Here is a 17669-nt window from a genome sequence, read left to right as displayed (position 1 = left end):
CCAGCATCTCGCCATTGCTCCATACTGGGGATCGCCTGGCACGTGGAGGCATGGTCACCTGGAAAGATTCACTGAGAGCACTCCAAGCCTGGCTGAGCAAACAGGAAGGGGATTTTAAAAATTCCCAGAGAATTTAAAGGGTGGGTCTGATGGTTTGGTCACTTGAGGGCAGGGTAGTAGAGTTCAAAGTGATGACCAGAGTGGCTAGAACAGGCATTGTGGGACACTGCTGGAGGCTGATCAGAGTACATTAATCGACCAGGGTGTCCACATTGGCACCGTGGCACTCCAGCTGGGGTGCAGCAAGTGTTATGCCTCCTGTGGAGGTGGATTACCAGGAGCACTCCAGCCACAGAGTCAGGGCACTCTACATGCCTTGCCAGTGTGGATGCAGCGTGAGTTAGGGTGCATGGGGCTGCTTTAACGCTCTCTAACTTGCAAGCCCCTAGTTCACCCATCTAAAAAATAAGAATAGTAACATTTAGTTCCTTTTAATTTTGTGCAACACTGTGAGATCTTTGGATGAAAAGTGCTATTTACGAGCAAGGTTATTGTCTTGCTAATGTGCCAGTCAGACCCCACAGTCCATAAGCCAGAGCTACACATGAAGGCTCGTCTCATTCCAGAACAGGAGGCAGTGTGCAGACCCCGGGGAGATCAGTGTGTGGGTGGGGAAGATAGGGTTACTCTCTGTGTAGGGGGAGGCCAGCCAGAAATGTGAAAAGGCAGAGCCAAACTCAGTTGCCAAGTCTAAGGCCCGGTTTGGGCTCCACGTTCCTGTATTGCGGTGAATATTCATGCATGTCTTCTCCACCCAGCGGATCATGCTGCCATGCTGTTCCGTGTACCTCTATTGCCTGTGCTCCGAGGCCCAGGATTTGTGGTATGCACAGCTGGATAACAGCTGATCCCTGCTGCAATGCCTGAATGCTTTGTGTCGCTCAGCCCAGCTGTGGCTTGGAGACTTTAAGCTGCAGCCAGCTGTTAGCCTAACGCCTGAGCCCGAACTTGAGTCTAAATGCTGAAGCCTTAATCAAGCAGAACCAGAAGAGGAGAGGAAGGATACTGAGGGGACAGGAGGGGAGGGCAGATAGATAGAATCCTGCCCTCGAAATCAGAAGGCATGTTGTTGTGAGGGGAGGGATAGCTCAGTGGTTTGAGCACTGGCCTGCTAAAGTCAGGGTTGTGAGTTCAATCCTTGAGGGGGGCATTTAGGGAGCTGGCACAAAAATCTGTCAGGGACAGTACTTGGTCCTGCTGTGAAGGCAGGGGACTGGACTTGACCTGACCTTTCAAGGTCTCTTCCAGCTCTATGAACTAGGTAATCTCCATATAATATAAATACATATAATTGTCTGAGTATGATCTCTAGTCTACTGCTAAGGACCTTCCACCATTTGCCCTAATATGATGGCCTGATTGTGCCCCTGCTTGATTTCAAAGGTACAGGAGGGAGATGTCCCCAGACAAAATCACCCTTGGTCTAACTCCACTCATGTCACTTGAGTTGCTTCTCACTTCCTTAGCAAAGGAGACCAGAGCCTGAAGTTCCAAGGGCAAGTAGGACATGGGTTTGAGGCATTAAAACAGAGCTGGGTAAGGTTGTGAAGCATAGATTGTGCCTGGGACAGTCCTGAGTGGCAGCAGGGGACTGACCTCTCCTGTTCCTGCACCCTAGGTGGCCCCCTCCAGGTCTGGATTGAGGCACACAGCCAGGACAGGGTGGGGAAAGTTTCTCATGCTGCTCCCTGGGGAGAGAAACAGCACTTTTCTCTCCAGGGCTGTCAATCTGATTTTGCTTCTTTCCATCTGCACTATAATTGACATAAAGAAAAACACACTGAAATCTCCCCTACTGTGGGGGATCGGGACAGGGGGGAGCATAACCTTCCTGGAGGGCCCCCAAACACTGTGAAGAAGACTCATGATCTACGGCGCACATGTGATTAGTAAGACACAGTGCTGCCAGAGCTCAACTGAGGTCACGGAAACACTGTCCTGGACACCATTCAAACTCATAGTAAGCGAAATTCTTTCCCTGCAAGAGTTTACAGCCTGAATAGACAAGAAAGTGAGAGGAGAAACATTTTGTCCCAGGTCCTGCAGGTCAGCAGGAGCACTGGGAACAGAACCTGTGTCTCTCTGCCAGATCACACTGCCTCTCAGCTCATTGAAGATACATCCTGCCTTCTGCGTTAGCACATCGTATAAGGATTGTGTCTTCCTGCCAATCCAGAAAGTGTCTATCACACTCTTGATGCTATAGAAATAATAAGGAATAATATGCCCCCACTTTCCAAATTCTGTTTCAAATGCAAGCCAAGTGGGTTCTGGGTCAGGACGGAATTTCTTTTCCTGCTCATACTACCAAGCTTAGAAGGGAATGAAAGAATGTTTAAAAAAGGGGGGAAGAGAAAGCAGATCAATAAATAAAAAGTCAACTGGGGTTTTTGTTATTAAAAAATAAATAAAAACAATGAGCAGAAAATTGAAAATCTAGGACACTCCTTTGACAAATGTCACTGTTTTTAAATTAGGACAAAGGATTTGGAGGTTTATGTTTAATAGTCTCTAAAGAAAGGGTTCAGTTTATGGATGAAAGGGAAAATACCCTTCTTTTCCCCCTGGAGTTACCAAGGCTACTGCAGCCTGTAGAAAGCTCATCGAGCTGTGTGCTTGAATTGTTGTTACTGCAGCTCTTAAGTGGATTTAAGACAAGTGGCTTCATCTCAATACCCTGAAGTCTGGGCAAGAAACTATGGGATAGCAGGGACCATGAGCAGTTGGTCTTGTAGTTTGGGGTGTTACAATTTTTGCCAAGCTTTAGATGGGGTCTCAAGTTAGGCACCCAGGACTGTAGGCACTCGAAATCAGTGGACACTTTTGAAAAATGTTGAATAGAAGGTATTTCTAGGGTACTCCTCGCCCTTCCATCAGGTCCCTCTTGTTGCTTGTCATGAACGATTTCCTACAGCGAAAGAGCTACATGCCCATCACAAATTAAGGACACTCTGAAATAAGACAATTTGTGGTGAAGAAAAATGCCATGTCACTTTTTTGCTAATTAGGGGTGTCTGTGTTCTGGCTATGTTCTTACTTAGGAAGTACAGAATTACCCATCTCCATCCCCCTTTCCTCACCTTCTGGCCAAACCTATTACATAGTATTGCTGTTTAACAGCTGCTGTATCCTGCCCCAGCAGTGGCTGCATTTCAGTGGTGGGTGAAATGATTCCTTTGTATATTTGAGGCCCAATTTTGCAAGGTTCTGGCCGCCTTCCTTTCACAGTGAAGTCACTTGAGGACCACAGCACCTTGCAGGAGGTGCCCAGCTCCAGTGTCTCAGCAGAGCTTATAAAATATGTAAGACCCTCTAGGGTTCTTATAAACTCTACAGGAGTCCCTGACACGTTCTACTGGTGTCAGTGCAAAGCTGCTGTGTAGCATGTGTAAGTTCTAAAACCTGGAGCACCTCCGCAGCGAGCTTACCTACCCTGCAGGCTGTCAGAGGCACTGGACTCCTCCCTCAAACTAAAATTTTTGTGGAGGTTTTTGCATAGCGGCCAGGATCTTGTTTGTTCACATGCAAGTAACTTTTCTTTTATCTGCTATGATGCTCCCCAGGGCTACCCAAGCTTGTGAGGCACCTGACCACTACCTGCCCTTCACCTGAAGGAGTCTTGTCTTTGTCTTTGTCTTTTTGCTTGCTATGGGTTAACCAACAGCCTCTAGCAGCACAAACACTGCCCCCCCACCCCGCACACACACACCCGGCCCTGCACTCTCTGTACCAGTGGAAATAGGCACACACCAAAGTCCACAGCGTGTTCCCTGCAGTATCCAGCCCCTATCCGCTGGACACTCACGGAATTACCAGGCCTGAGGTTTCCAAGGGAACAGTGCACAGTTGCACACACCACCCTGGAAAGTCAACTCAGGACCAACACTTAGCTTAAGAGCACAGCACATACATGGACGTGGAGTGAAACCAAGAATAAGGCCCCGTCTAGACTAACACTTATGTGGGCAAAGCTTTTGTCGCTCAGGGGTGTGGAAAAAAACCCAACCCTGAGCGACATCAGTTATGCCGGCATAAACGCTCGTGTGCACAGCACTGGGTCAGTGGGAGAGTGTCTCCTGCCGCTCGTTGTGCTGGTTTGACGATGTCAACAGGAGAGCTCTGTCCTGTCGGCATAACGCGGCTACGCAAGCGATCTTAAGTGTAGACATGGCCTAAGTTAATGATCAAAGAATAGAGATTCAAGTGATAGTAAATAGGAATGTTGGAAACAAATTTAAAACAAAATCATAGCACACCTTTTAGAGACTAGGCTTCACTCTCTTGCCTAAGGAAGCTTATCCCAGCCAAAGATCTCTTCTGCCCTCCCTTTTTCGTGACCCAAAAGCTCTGTCCTTTTTCTTCCTCTGTGAAGGGAGCCTGCTGCCCAGGTGTCTCCTTTGCCTCCCAAATATAGTGGAGCAAACTTTTGGCGAATACCTCCAGATAGGGTCCCCCCCTTCCTGCTGCTTTTCTCTTTCTGTTAGATTTTTTTTTCCACTGGAAATCCTTCATCCTGCATTCAGTTCTGACTGGTGATCCCATTGTGGATGAGACAATACCCACTTTAAATGTAAACAGATAGATGGACAAACCTCTCTCGTCTGGTGGAAAACCTGTTTTTCACCTTTGCTGGTGACTAATACCTTGATACAGACATTTTTGCGGTACAGATACATAATTCCCTCCATAGGATCTCTACATACATTTCACAATGATAGTGAAGACCAATGTGACACCGGCTTTCATTTGAAATCTCATCTGACATTCTTTGGTGAACCAGAATGTGCATACCAGAATCAGGAGATTCCTGTAACTCCCTTGCCAGCTGGTTGTAAGTGGTTCTTGGGACGCATCTCCACAGCACTGTTCAATATACCCTTGTGAAGGAGTTTTCCTTGAGGCCCAGCTAGTGCTGCAGTGCCTAGAATGAATTTTTAAGCTAGTGGTGGCCGTTCAATATTAGAAGATGTTTCTGAAAGTGCAACGCTCAGGAAGGGTAGCTCAGTGGTTTGAGCATTGGCCTGCTAAACCGAGGGTTGCGAGTTCAATCTTTGAGGGGGCCATGTGGGAATTGGTCCTGCTTTGAGCAGTGGGTTGGACTAGATGACTTCCCAAGGTCCTTTCCAACCGTGATCTTCTGTTTTAAGGTGAGGTCTCCCATAAAGAGCTGGTCTGATCAAATGGAGCAAAAAGATTCAATCGTGACAGGAGACCCAATACCCATGAAGAAGTATGGTGGTCTAGTGAGTAAGCCACTGGGCTCAGAGACCTGGGTTCCATTCCCCGCTCTGGCACTGACCCACTGTGTCATTTAGGGCAAAACTGCATGCCTCAGTTTCCCCACCCATAGTATGGGGATGAAATGATGTTGACCTTCTCCAGAGCACTCCGAGATCTGTGGATGGAAGGCTCCAGGTAAGAGCTAGGTATCCTCCTAGATTGGCTCTACAATCTGTCAGGTAGAAGGGGGAGGTTGTGTCAAAACCGCAATGGCTTTACCATCTTAACTTTGAAATTGCTACTCCAGACCCATCATTCCAAACCCTCTCTCCACCCATCTCTTTTCATGGCAACCAGATACAGCAATGTGTGTGCAGAATAGCAGTGCCCTCATCACAGGGATTGGAGTAATAATCAGCAGTGAGCCCTGCCTCACAGACATCCTGCCACCATTCACATACTGTGCAACACTTGCACGCTTTAAAGTGTGTTGCTCTGACCTCAGACTGACTCCAGCTCCCCTTCTCTGTTCAGGGCATCCTCACGCTTTAACATGTCCAGCCAAATCTTTCCATCCTTACGCACTCTTCACTCAGTGACGTCAATGGGCGCTGAGCCTGAGCACGGTTTGTCAAACAACCTTCTTAGTTTTCATCCCGGCTCAGATCTTTGCCCCAAACGCTCCTCGCTCGTTCCCACAAGGGTCCTCAGATTTCCTCTGCTGGAGTCGGTTGCCATGCTGCCCTGAGCCCTGGAAGCTCTTTAGGACTCATTAATCAAAGGATCCAATTCCATTCAGTGATTTGGTCAAGGTCTGTACATGTTATTACCCATCTAGCCCTGTTACACATTTTTTCCAAGAACATGATGGGAAAGAAAAATAACCAAACAAAAGAAACCCTTTGCCGCCAAGTACTTTTGAGCAGCCAGCACATGGTATCTTCTTGCTTCCCGCTGCAGATTGCTTTTGCAGATATCCCACATCTCTGCTCTCCAAACATACCCTAGGAGTAGAAATGTATGTCTACACTTAAACCGCTACAGTGGCACAGCTGAGTGGTTGTAGTGCTTCAGTGTAGATGCTACCTGTGACAATCGGAAGAGTTCTCTGGTTGGTATAATTAATCCCCCTACCCTAGAGGCAGTAGCTAGGTAGACAGAATGCTTCCATGGATCTAGCACTGTCTACACTGGGGTTAGGTCGGTGTAGCTACGTCTCTCGCGGGGGGCGGTTCACACCCCTGTGAGGCATAGCTATGCCGATGTAAATTCCCAGCATAGACCTGTCCTTAGAAGTAAGCTGAATACCCCACCATAAACTCCACTTGCTGCCTACCTCAGAAAAGAGCCTGTCCCTTCATCTCTCCTGCCCGCAGACACCTTTGTACATAAGAAGGTCTGGGCCTGAGTTTTGAAGAAGCACTGGGGCCTGGATCGTCGAAGGCATTTAGGTGCCTCACTCCAAGTGAAGTCAATAGGACGAGCGCTCAGCATCTCTGAAAACCGAGCCCGGTAAAATCAAAGAAGTCAGCAGAGCTGGTCCAAAAAATGGAAGTTTTCTGCAAAAAATATTGATGTCTCCCCGCCCCCCATTTTTGTCCAAATTTCACACTTTTCAAAATGTTCCAAGCAGCTCCCGAAATCTGACCTGGATACACCTCAGGCACAACCACCGTGTAGGAGATAGCCCAATCTTTTACTGTCTTGTTGATCGATGTGTCTATCTTAGGGCATGTCTGCACGGGGATAAAAAACCTGCGGCTGGCTGATGTCAGCTGACTCCAGCTCGTGGGACCTGGGCTGCTGGGCTGAAAAATTGCTGTGTAGACCTTTGGGTCAGGCTGGACCACAAGCTTGGGACCCTGCAAGGGTGGAGGGTCCCAGAGCTTGGGTTCCAGCCCGAGTGTCTACACAGCAATTTTTAGCCTGAGCTTTGTGAACCCGAGTCAGCAGACCCGGGCCAGCTGTGGCCATGCTGCAGGGCTTTTGTCCCCATGTAGCTGTACCCTTAGGGTTTCCTAGAGCACCCCGCATTGTGGTATCTCAGCACCTCTTCATCTCTCTCTCTCAGTGCTACAGCAGATCTTGTGGATTCTCTCACCAACCTTCGCCCCTCCCCCAAATTTCTTACGCAGTTTTGTCTAGGGAATGCATCTTAGATCACTTATTCTACAGGTCTATGCCCTAGGGCCTTAGGCAGCACAGGACATCCCTGTCAGCGCATCGATCTGTCACAAGAAAAAACAGAGAAAAACCCTGAGCAGTTCCAGTGGGAAGGGACTTTTAGCCAGAATTTAGATGATGATGTCACTTGTTATTAACATTCATTTAACTCCAACACCTTGCACATAGGTGGGAGAAAAGTTCTCTATGTAAAAGTTCACATCACCTCCTGCCCCACCATTGGAGGCTCAGAAAGCTCCCACTGCACATCTGTGATTCCCGAAGGGAGTCCTCCATCACAAAGAGGAAAGACAAGCCTCAATATTCCTGATGCTTCTGATGTCCATTGGTTAACTGGAGGAGGATGGGGTGAGTGTGAAGTCCAGGCTTTTTAAACTAAATCACAAAGAAGGAAGAATATGGCAGCATGGCCCAATGGGTCGGTCACTGAACTGGGAATGAGGAGAACTTGGCTCTAGTCCTGATGCTACCATTGACTTGCTGTGTGCACTTGGAAAAGTCCCTTGACTTCTTCGTGCCTAGGTTGCTCTATCTGTTCTGTGCTGTAGCCTTATCTCCAGTGCAGGGAGCAGGTGGCTGTTACTGACTCAGCGTTGTGAAGGACTTTAGGAGGCCAGGATGGAAAGTTCTGTAGAGCTCTCTGAAAAAAGGCACAGACTTTTCCCATAGGGAGGTCACCTTCAAGGCCATGAGAATCCTCACATGAGGCTAAAGGAGATGGAGAGAGGCACACAGGGGCATGCCATGCGGTTTAAGTCAGTGAAGAGGCTCACGGAGGAGTCAGATGATGTGCTTTGGGGGTCATAGAGACGAGGGTCTCATGGAGGACTTGGGCCAGGGGTCAGGTAGACTGGGTTTCAGGGGGACAAGACGGGGGGAAGGAGGGGCTCATGGAGGATGAGGTCTGGGGGTCATGTGGATTGGGGGGCTTAATGAGGATGTGGGTTGAGGATCATGAAGATGTGGGGATTCATGAAGAATTTGGCCTGGGGGCTACAGCGACAGGAGGTTCTTGGGGATGCAGCCAAGGGATCAGCTAGATGAGGGGGCTCATGGAGGGTGTGGCCTGGAGCTCCTGTAGTTGGGGAACAAGATGGACACTCCTGGAGGATGTGGTCTGGAGATCATGGAGATGGGGATCTCCTGGAGGATGGTGCCTGGGGGCTACAGCGATGGGGTTGGGGTTCATGGAGGACAGGGTCTGGAGCTCACGGTGATGGGGATTCCTGGGGATGAGATGGGGGTTCATGGAGAATGTGGGCTGGGGATTCATGAGGACAAGATGGGGGTTTCTCAAGGATATGGTTTGGAGATCACAGATACTGGGGGGCTCATGGGACTACAGATGTAGCCCCAGGGACTACAGGGAGGGAGGCCCATGGGGACAAGGGGGACTCACAGAGGACAACGGGCTGTGTGTGTGTTTCATTCCCTTTCCTTTCCTGGGCGGTGGGGGAGGGAGAGCGCTGAAGGAGGGAGAGGGGGGAGTTCAAAGCCCTTGCGTGGAGTGATCCCAAAGCAAGGGGTGGATCGGGTGCCCCACGGAGGGGAAGCGGAGGGAGCAAAGCAGGGATCGTGTGCTCCATGTGGGGGAGGGGAGGAAGCATACACGGGACAGTGGCCCACGGGGGGGAGAGTAGGGGAGGGAGCAGAGCACGGATCCGGTGCCCCACGCGCGGGAGGGGTGAGGGGCAGAGCACGGATCCGGTGCCCCACGCGCGGGAGGGGTGAGGGGCAGAGCACGGATCCGGTGCCCCACGCGTGGGAGGGGTGAGGGGCAGAGCACGGATCCGGTGCCCCACGCGCGGGAGGGGTGAGGGGCAGAGCACGGATCCGGTGCCCCACGCGCGGGAGGGGTGAGGGGCAGAGCACGGATCCGGTGCCCCACGCGCGGGAAGGGTGAGGGGCAGAGCACGGATCCGGTGCCCCACGCGCGGGAGGGGTGAGGGGCAGAGCACGGATCCGGTGCCCCACGCGCGGGAAGGGTGAGGGGCAGAGCACGGATCCGGTGCCCCACGGGGGGGTTGGGGGGTGGAGGAGGAGCGGCGCTGCTGCGCCTTTAAGACTCTCCCCGCGGTTCCCTGCCCAGCCGGAGCTGCAGCGGCGGCGGCAGCAGCAGCAGCCCGCGGAGCGCCCCCGCTCACCCACCCCCCGGCGGGGAGACCCTCCTTCCCCCGCTCCCCGCAGCGCAACCTGCAGCGCCGCCCGGGGGCTCCCCTCGCGGCCCCTCCCCGGGAGAAGTTTGCAAAAGCCGCCCCCGCCCCGCCCGCCCGGCTCCGGGGCAGGCGCGTGGAGCCAGCCAGCCGCCCCCGGGAGCAGCCGGCTTGCAGCGGAGAGCGGCGGGCTGCAGGGGGGGACCATGCCCCAGCCGGACCCGGGGTCCCTGCCGGCCAGCGCTCGTTTCCCAGCAAAGAGGGGGCTGCCCCGGGGGGATTAACCCGCCCGAGCCTTGCAGCGCCTGCTAGACCCCCCCCCCCCGAGGGGGCGAACCGAAGCCCCCCTCCAGCTCCGGATCTGCCCAGAGTCAATAGGATGAGGGGGATCTGCTACTTGGTCATGCTGATCCTCACAGGTGAGTCGCGACAGCCCCTGCTCGGAGCCCGGCTTCCTCGCTGACCCTCCGCCCTTGGCTCTCAGGACTAGCCTGGCCGAGGCGGCTGTGCCGCTGACCGGCGGGGGGGCGGCCCCCGCGGCTTCCTTGGCTTTTAAAGAGAGGAGCCAACTTTCTGGGTGCGGGGTGGGACTGGCCTGTGGGATGCTCGGGATGAGCTGCTCCCTCGCTGGAGGCAGGGAAAGGGAGTGTGGGCTGGATAGAAACAAAACCGACTTTTCCTGGGGGTTTCCCTCTACTTCTGAGGCAGGGCTGCCGTTTAAAGGACATGGGGGATTGAGGATGTAGGGGACGCCAGCCTGGGTCAGACCAGGGGTCCATCTAGCCCATGGCCAGGACCAGATGAATCAGAAGAAGGTGCAAGGAACCCTGTAGTAGCAGTTCTGGGATAGCCTTTCCCCCAAATCTCATTAGTCAGTGGCTGGCTTGTGCCGTGGAGGGCTTGTATCTGGTCCAAGATGAGTGTTTATGTTGAATATTTACTGTTATAACCCTAGATATTCTTGTTATCCAGAGAAATCTTTAATCTTTTTAAAATCCAAACGATGCTTCTTCAGTGATAAGGTACCACATGGGATAAAACTGTGGCTCTTTGGAAGATTTTGAAGATCCCATCTAACTCATTTAATGCCCCCAAGCTAGTAGAAGGGACTCTGGAAAATAAAACAAGATTTCAGATTCCCCAACCTGTCAGATCAATTTTCCGGGTCCTCCCCCCTCCCTCCGCAAAAAATGTGGACCCAATAGAACACATCTCTGGCTTGTGTTGAGTGTCATAGCTCCAGTGTGTATGTGCGAGTCTGCCCTAGTGAGTATATAGCCTTAAATTTAAAACGTGGACGTGCAATATTTTCACAGTGGAATTGTTCAGGGTTTGTTATTTCCAGCATTTGTCTGAATTGCACATGGGGGATTATCTGCAGAGGTTTCTAAAAACCTAACTAGATCATTGAAGTCTGGATCGTCTCAAGTCTCTTGGACTGGAGAGAGCGAGGGGTAGATGTTCTCCTTGTACTGTAATGTGTTTTTGTTTTCCTGTGATCTTTGATGGCAGAATTAGCAAGTACTGCTGGACAGTGCTGCTAACCACTAGGATACAGTGAATGGCATCAAAACATGCACCAAATATATTAAAAACATGATGCCACGTTGGGAACAAATCATGCTTTTTGTGTCACTTGAGATAGAAAAGGTTGTGTTTTTTTGAGGAGCAGAAGAGGTGCTGCTAAAAAGAATTAAATGTGATGTGATTTGTTTTGACAACTGAAACCAGCGATGATGCAGGTAGCACACAGACTGAATACCAGAGACTGTTCAAACTCCAGCGTTAGGTGTACAGCCGCTAACGATGTCAGTCGTTTATCTCTCTGGATTTCTCTCTCACTTTAGCTGCTGTCGGCACTGTGCAATTATTCTCATGCTTCATCTTTTTTGCAAACGTGCAGCTTCTGTATTGTAAGAAAATATCTCCTCTTTAACCCAGGGAAGAATGGGACTGGATTTAAAAAAGCCCTGAACCAAGACTGTCCAAGACACTAAGCATTTGTTTTGTTTGTGTCACTATTCTTGTGTTGCAATTTGCAAGGAAGTGAAGGAGGAGAGAGCCCTGTCGCTTGAGATTTTAAAAAGTAGCAAAATACTGGAGGGAAAAATCCGGCACAGTCCCATGGGAATGGATTAGATGTCCCAACAATTTATTTCCCCTGAGTCTCTGATGTCAGGGTGGGACAGTGTCTCATTTTAAAAACAAAAATAGACTCTAAAAGAAAATACCGTAGACCATTAATGATTACACTACAAGGTGATTCCTTTTACCTTTTTTCTGAGCCAACAAAAATTCTAGATTTCCCCCAAAGCAGGTGTTTTCCTGCAGCCCCGATCACCATAGTAGCTGGAGTTAGGTAGACAGTCTCCGTACAGCAAGGCAACAGTTAAAGGTACAGTGTGGTCATTTCATGCAATGCACATGCAGTGCTTCTCTGCAAGTTAAACCAGGGGGTAGGTCATGGGTTTGGAACAATACAGTCTTATTTACAGTTTAGAATATATTCTGTGAGGTACATGCAGTATAGAAAGTGAAGAAAGGTAACACGGCACCTAAAGGTACCACCTTCCTTGAAGTTTACTTTCACATAAGGCTCCTGGAGTAATATTAACCTGGACTAATAGAAAAGGGCTTTTAAAAAGAACAGATCTCTATCCGAGTATGTGACTTAGGTTAGCAGGTTTCACCACCCGTGAATGAGAATTGCTAGGGGTCAGAGTTGCAAGGTTAGCCATTATCAGCTGGCTTTCACACCTTGCATTTGCCCCTAAGGGGTAGAGAGAGCAGCTCAAAAGGAAGAGCAAAATGACCTTTTCCCCTTTGAACTGACATTTGCCCCTGCTGGGGTCACTGGTCAATGTAATTCCCAGTGGGATAATCTTGGGGAAGGCCATCAGCATGAGTTAAAATTCACGAGATAGCATAGAAATTTTTCACTGGTAAAAGTGTTTGATTCTTATTAATTCATGATGATGATGATTATAATAATTACAATTTGTCTTGTGATCCCATCTGTCAGAGATCAGGGCTCCATTGTGCTAGGCACTGTACATGTATAGCATGAGAAGATCGTCTGTCAAACTGGACCCAACAATTCCTGTGATAATTCCTAGTTTCGCTGTGTTTGTTGAAATCAGGCATGAAATAAATATCCAACTGTGCCGAGATGTTATTAGTCAAGTACGTGCCCTTCGTTTTGTCAAGTGACATTGCTCAGTGTAAGAAACAGTGGGACGAACATTGGTGATGGTGGGATTGTTTCTAGAGTGTAAGACTTTGTCAGGATTCCTGTCTCCCATTCTAGGACCTGTAACTGACTCATTTAGTGACCATTTAATCTCTTGGTGCCTCTGTTTTTCCAGCTTTTTAATGGATAGATTAAGGAAGTGGTGAGGTTTATTTAACATTTAAAGAGCGTTGGGATCTTTGGATGACTGGTGCTGTAGAAGGGCAGAGTATCATTAATTAGTTTTATTAAAATATTTAGAGTGCAGGATCTTGTTTAGTGCCTAACCCAAAGAGTTTATGACCCTCATCTGCAGGCTTATTTGTAAAGAGCAGCGCAGACATTTGTCACAATAGTGATCATACTTAATAAGTAATTAACGTAATGATGATCATGAAACTGAAATGAAAAGGGTGAAATGTTGGAGGATGGGAGTTGGAAATAGCCCCTTTCCATTGTGACGTCTCCATCGTGCCCAGATGTGGTTCCAGACCATTACAACTCACCTCTATTAATGATATACCCTGGGACCGTGAAGTGGCAGCTGGGATGAAACCTTTCCACTGTCTAGTAGTGAAGTGTTTACCTGGCAAGTTTTATTGGGCTTGGTACTTAATATAATTTGTTGGCGTATGTTTCCTGCAGATTAATCACAGCCGCAATCAAACACAGAGACGGCTGATCCTCTTGCTGCTTTTTACCTGTGATAGGAACTCAAATCCCAGGGAAAGCACAAAAAGCTCTTGAGAAACCATATGTGTGTATGTTTGGGGGGGAGGGGGAGAGTTGGAATGCTACAAAAATGAGTGTGTTTGTCAGCAACACCCATCTCAGCTTTGCCAGAAACAAGCCATTGTTTGCATATTAATGTGCACCTTATACTTACATTTCTCAGTGACGGTCAGAGCTGCATAAGGTTTCAACCGTTCAGCTCAGCAGGCTGCCCTCAGACACTACCACAGTTCTGATGTGTGAAAAGACACCCAGATCCAGGGCAATGTGGTGGTATGTACTCTGCACTCGGAGACTGTCTCCCCAGGGCTGCGCTGCCTTAAATAACAACCCGACGCATGTTAATCCAAGTACTTTTCACTGACAGAAATGCCTTTTCTGACAGACTGAAAATTTTTCACAATGTTTGTCCTTGTATCTGAAATTTTCTGCTTTTTGATGAAGTTTGAATCAAAAAAATGAAGAAAAAAGTGATTTTTTTCAGCAATCTTTGTTTTGTTCTGAGGGTGAAAAAAACACTTTTTTTTGTTTTTTGCTGCCCTCTTGTCTAGTGTAAAAATGAAAAAGAATTGGGGGGGGGGTTCCCCTTCCCCTCACTCCATAAAATATAGTGGAAAATTGCACTACAAATAAAAAAAAAGTTATTTTTTCCCACTTTTCTGTGAATATACTTACATTTTTGACCATCTCTACTAACAGTAGCACCTATTCTTCTATAGCACCTTCCCTACAAAGGATTTCAAAGCCTTTCACAGACGGGGTGAAATCTAGGCCCCACTGACGCCAATGGAAGCTTTACCAATTTCACCTGGAATTTTATCATCGGTGACAATTAATAGTATTATTTGTATAGTGATCGCATGTAGGTGGGGTGCCGGAACAGTGGGGCCAGGGGGCCATGGCCCCATCACTTTTAAAAGGGCCTCAGAAGAAGGGGTGGCAGGGGCCACGGTTTGGGTGCCAGTGCCCCCCACACACACACTTTTAGGGAGCTTCCATCACTCCTGCACCTAGGAGTATGTCTACGCATCAGCTAGACACCTGCGGCTGGCCTGTGCCAGCTGACTTGGGCAGTGGGTCTGTTTCATTGCTGTGTAAGACTTCTGGGCTTGGCTGGAGCCCAAAGTCTGGGACCTTTCCACCTTGCAGGGACCCTTGAGCCCGGGCTGCAGCCCAAGACTGGAAGTCTCCACAACAACGAAACAACCCCACAGCACGAGCCCCGCGAACCTGAGTCGGCTGGCATGGGCCAATCGCAGGTTTTTCTTTGCTGTGTAGACTTACTCTCGGAGTCCCTGTCGTGGGCCAGGATCCCACTGTGTTAGGCACTGCACAAACACAGAATGAAAAGATAGATCGTAAGATCTTTGGGACAGGGACTAAGAAATTTAGCTTCAACAGTTCCCCCACTGGGTGCATAATCGCCATCATCCCCTTTTATAGGTGAGAAACAGCTGCACAGAGTCGAGCACCTAACTCCCTTATTGTCTTTTGAGAATCCTAGCCCAAGTGACCTCAGCAAGAATGTGGCAGGGCCAGGATTAGAACTCGGGATTTCTTGGAGCCCTGCCACATGCTCAGTCAAACTAGACTATTGTTTTTCTCAAGTCTAGCAGATTGAAACATCTTGGGGGTTTTGTTTTGCTTTGGTTTTTTTAAGTGTATGTGGTGCTGTGAAGGGAGCCCTTATTTCCAGTTCTCTAAAGGACAACTACATCCAACAGGGGTAGTATGAGCTTCCCTAACATTGCCCCACCAGAGTGTCTGAATTCAGACCTGGAGGGACCAACTACATAGGTGTAAAAGCATCTTTAAGCCTCCTTTTGGTCCCTGCCTCGTGATCTCTGCCAAAGATAATATATTGAGCACACCTGCCCCACAGTGAGTCTGTTCACTTGCCTGTTTTATAGCACTCCTCAATGGTGTTTTGACCCAGATTTTCCTCCTCTCAAATTCTATTGGGGAAACTTTTGCAGACAAATCCTCCCATTGGTCTCAGAATCTTTGGTGCCTCTCCTCTTCCCCCACTGCTCTTTGGTGGTTCTATCATAGGACATTGAAGGAGAGGACTGCCGTTGAGTTGAGTCTCGTGGACATTTGAGTTAAAGAGAGGGAAAAGGACAATGACATGCTGGTGACTTGGGGCCTGATCTGAATCCCAAAGAAGTGGAGGGAAGGACTACAGTTGACTTCAATGAGTTTTGAATCAGGCCCTTATTGAGCACCAAGGCATGAAGGTCTATATAAATTCTTCCTTTTGGCTGAAATCAAGTGGAGCATCAGTTTAACATCTGGTACGTTCTTACATCTGCGTTTTGCATCCTGCACTTGCTGGGGATGGATTTAGTGATTGAATAAGATTTTTCCCCCCCAATACATACATTTTTATATCATTTTTTAAAAATACAAATATATATTTTTATCAGCCTCTCTCTCTCTCCACCATTGCCAGTCGATTTCTTGTGGGAGTCATAGAATCATAGAAATGTAGGGCTGAAAGGCACCTCGAGAGGTTATTTAGTGTAGCTGCAGGACCAAGTAAACCTAGACACCATCCCTGGCAGGTGTTTGTCCAACTTGTTCTTCAAAACCTCCAATGACGGGGATTTCACAGCCTTCCTTGGAAGCCTGTTCCAGAGCTTAACTATCCTGAGAGTTAGAAAGCTTTTCCTAATATCCAACCTAAATCTCTCTTGCTGCAGATTAAGCCCATTGCTTCTTGTCCTATCTGCAGAGGACATGGAGAACAACTGGCCACTGTCCTCTTTGTAACAGCCCTTCCATATTTGCAGACTGTTACCAGGTCTCTCCCCCTCCCCCCAGTCTTCTTTTCTCAAGACTAAACATCCCCAGGTTTTTTAACCTTTCCTTATAGGCCAGGTTTTCTAAACCTTTTGTTATTGCTGATGCTCTCCTCTGGACTCTCTCCACTTTGTCCACATCTTTCCTAAAGTGTGCCCAGTTCTAGGTACTACAATACTTCAGCTCAGGCCTCACCAGCGCCGAGTAGAGTGGGACAGTTACCACCCGTGTCTTACATGTGACACTTCCGTTAATACACCCTAGAATGACATTCGCCTTTTTCACAATTGCATCACATTGTTGACTCACGTTCAGTGTGTGTTCCTCTATAACCCCCAGACCCTTTGCAATGCTACCGCCTCGCCAATTATTCCCCGTTTTGTGCTTGTGCATTTTATTTTTCCTTCTTAAGTGTAGTGCTTTGCACTTGTCTTTATTGAATTTCATCTTGGTGATTTCAGACCAATTCTTCAATTTGTCAAGATCATTGTCAATTCTAATCCTGTCCTCCAGCTTAACGTAATCCGCAAATGCTATAAGCATACTCTCCACTCCATTATCCAAGTCATTATCCATGTCATTGATAATATCTGAGTCATTATCCAAGTCCCTGTGGGACTCTACTACATATGTCCTCCCAGTTTAACACCAAACCATAGGTTGCTTCTCTTTGAACATGGTCTTTCAATGAGTTGCACCCACCAGGGGTGACGGAATCTTCCTAAAAGTATGGGGGGTGAGGCCCTGCCCCCCCGTGGCCCCACCGCTGCACCTCCTCTTCCTCCCCCCCCCAGGACCTGCCCCCTGGCCAAGCCAGAAGCCGCAGCTGGGCCGAGAGCAGTCCCCGCCTCCTGGGGCCCCTGCTGCCTATTCCAAGAACATATTGGACATTTTAGGTTTTGCCGTGTTACATTTCCAACAGCTGTCTGGGTAGTTAAAGTCCTCCGTTACTACCAGATCTTGTTTTGGACATGTCTGATTGTTCTAGAAATGCCTTATCCGCCACCACTTCCTGATTTGGTGGTCTGTAGTAGACCTCTGCCATGAAAAGTCCCCCTTTTATCTTCACCCAGACACTTTCAACTGCTCTGTCTCTCACCTCCTTCTGGACCTCAGAACAAGTGTATACGCTCTTGATGTATAATGCAACATGTCCTCTCTTTTTACCTTGCCTGTCCTTCTTGAACAAGCTATACTGATATTCCGGTCATGAGATTTCTCCCACTAATTCTCTGTGGTACATAATTTAGCATATGTACTAATGCTTCCAGTTCTTCCTGCTATTCCTC

The 17669-nt window shown here is 48.7% G+C and overlaps 1 protein-coding gene across 3 annotated transcripts in view; it reads left to right on the top strand.

Annotated features, from left to right (window-relative positions):
- The window catches only part of GFRA4 (GDNF family receptor alpha 4), a 211174-nt gene that overhangs the window by 68035 nt on the left and 125470 nt on the right, over nt 1-17669 (top strand). Inside the window, exon 1 of one of the 3 annotated variants that reach the window (XM_045019533.1) lies at nt 9663-10036. The exons of the other annotated variants lie outside the window; for them this stretch is intronic. Coding sequence (XP_044875468.1) covers nt 9997-10036 — 40 coding nt within the window. The 5' untranslated portion in view covers nt 9663-9996. Of the gene's footprint in view, nt 1-9662; nt 10037-17669 lie in introns of those variants that run through there. 3 annotated transcript variants of the gene reach the window in all.

The sequence above is a fragment of the Mauremys mutica genome, chromosome 5 (assembly GCF_020497125.1).
Source record: "Mauremys mutica isolate MM-2020 ecotype Southern chromosome 5, ASM2049712v1, whole genome shotgun sequence".
Taxonomy (NCBI): domain Eukaryota; kingdom Metazoa; phylum Chordata; order Testudines; family Geoemydidae; genus Mauremys; species Mauremys mutica.
The sequence above is the reverse complement of the archived record's forward strand: the minus strand, read 5'-3'. Positions and strand labels throughout refer to the sequence as shown.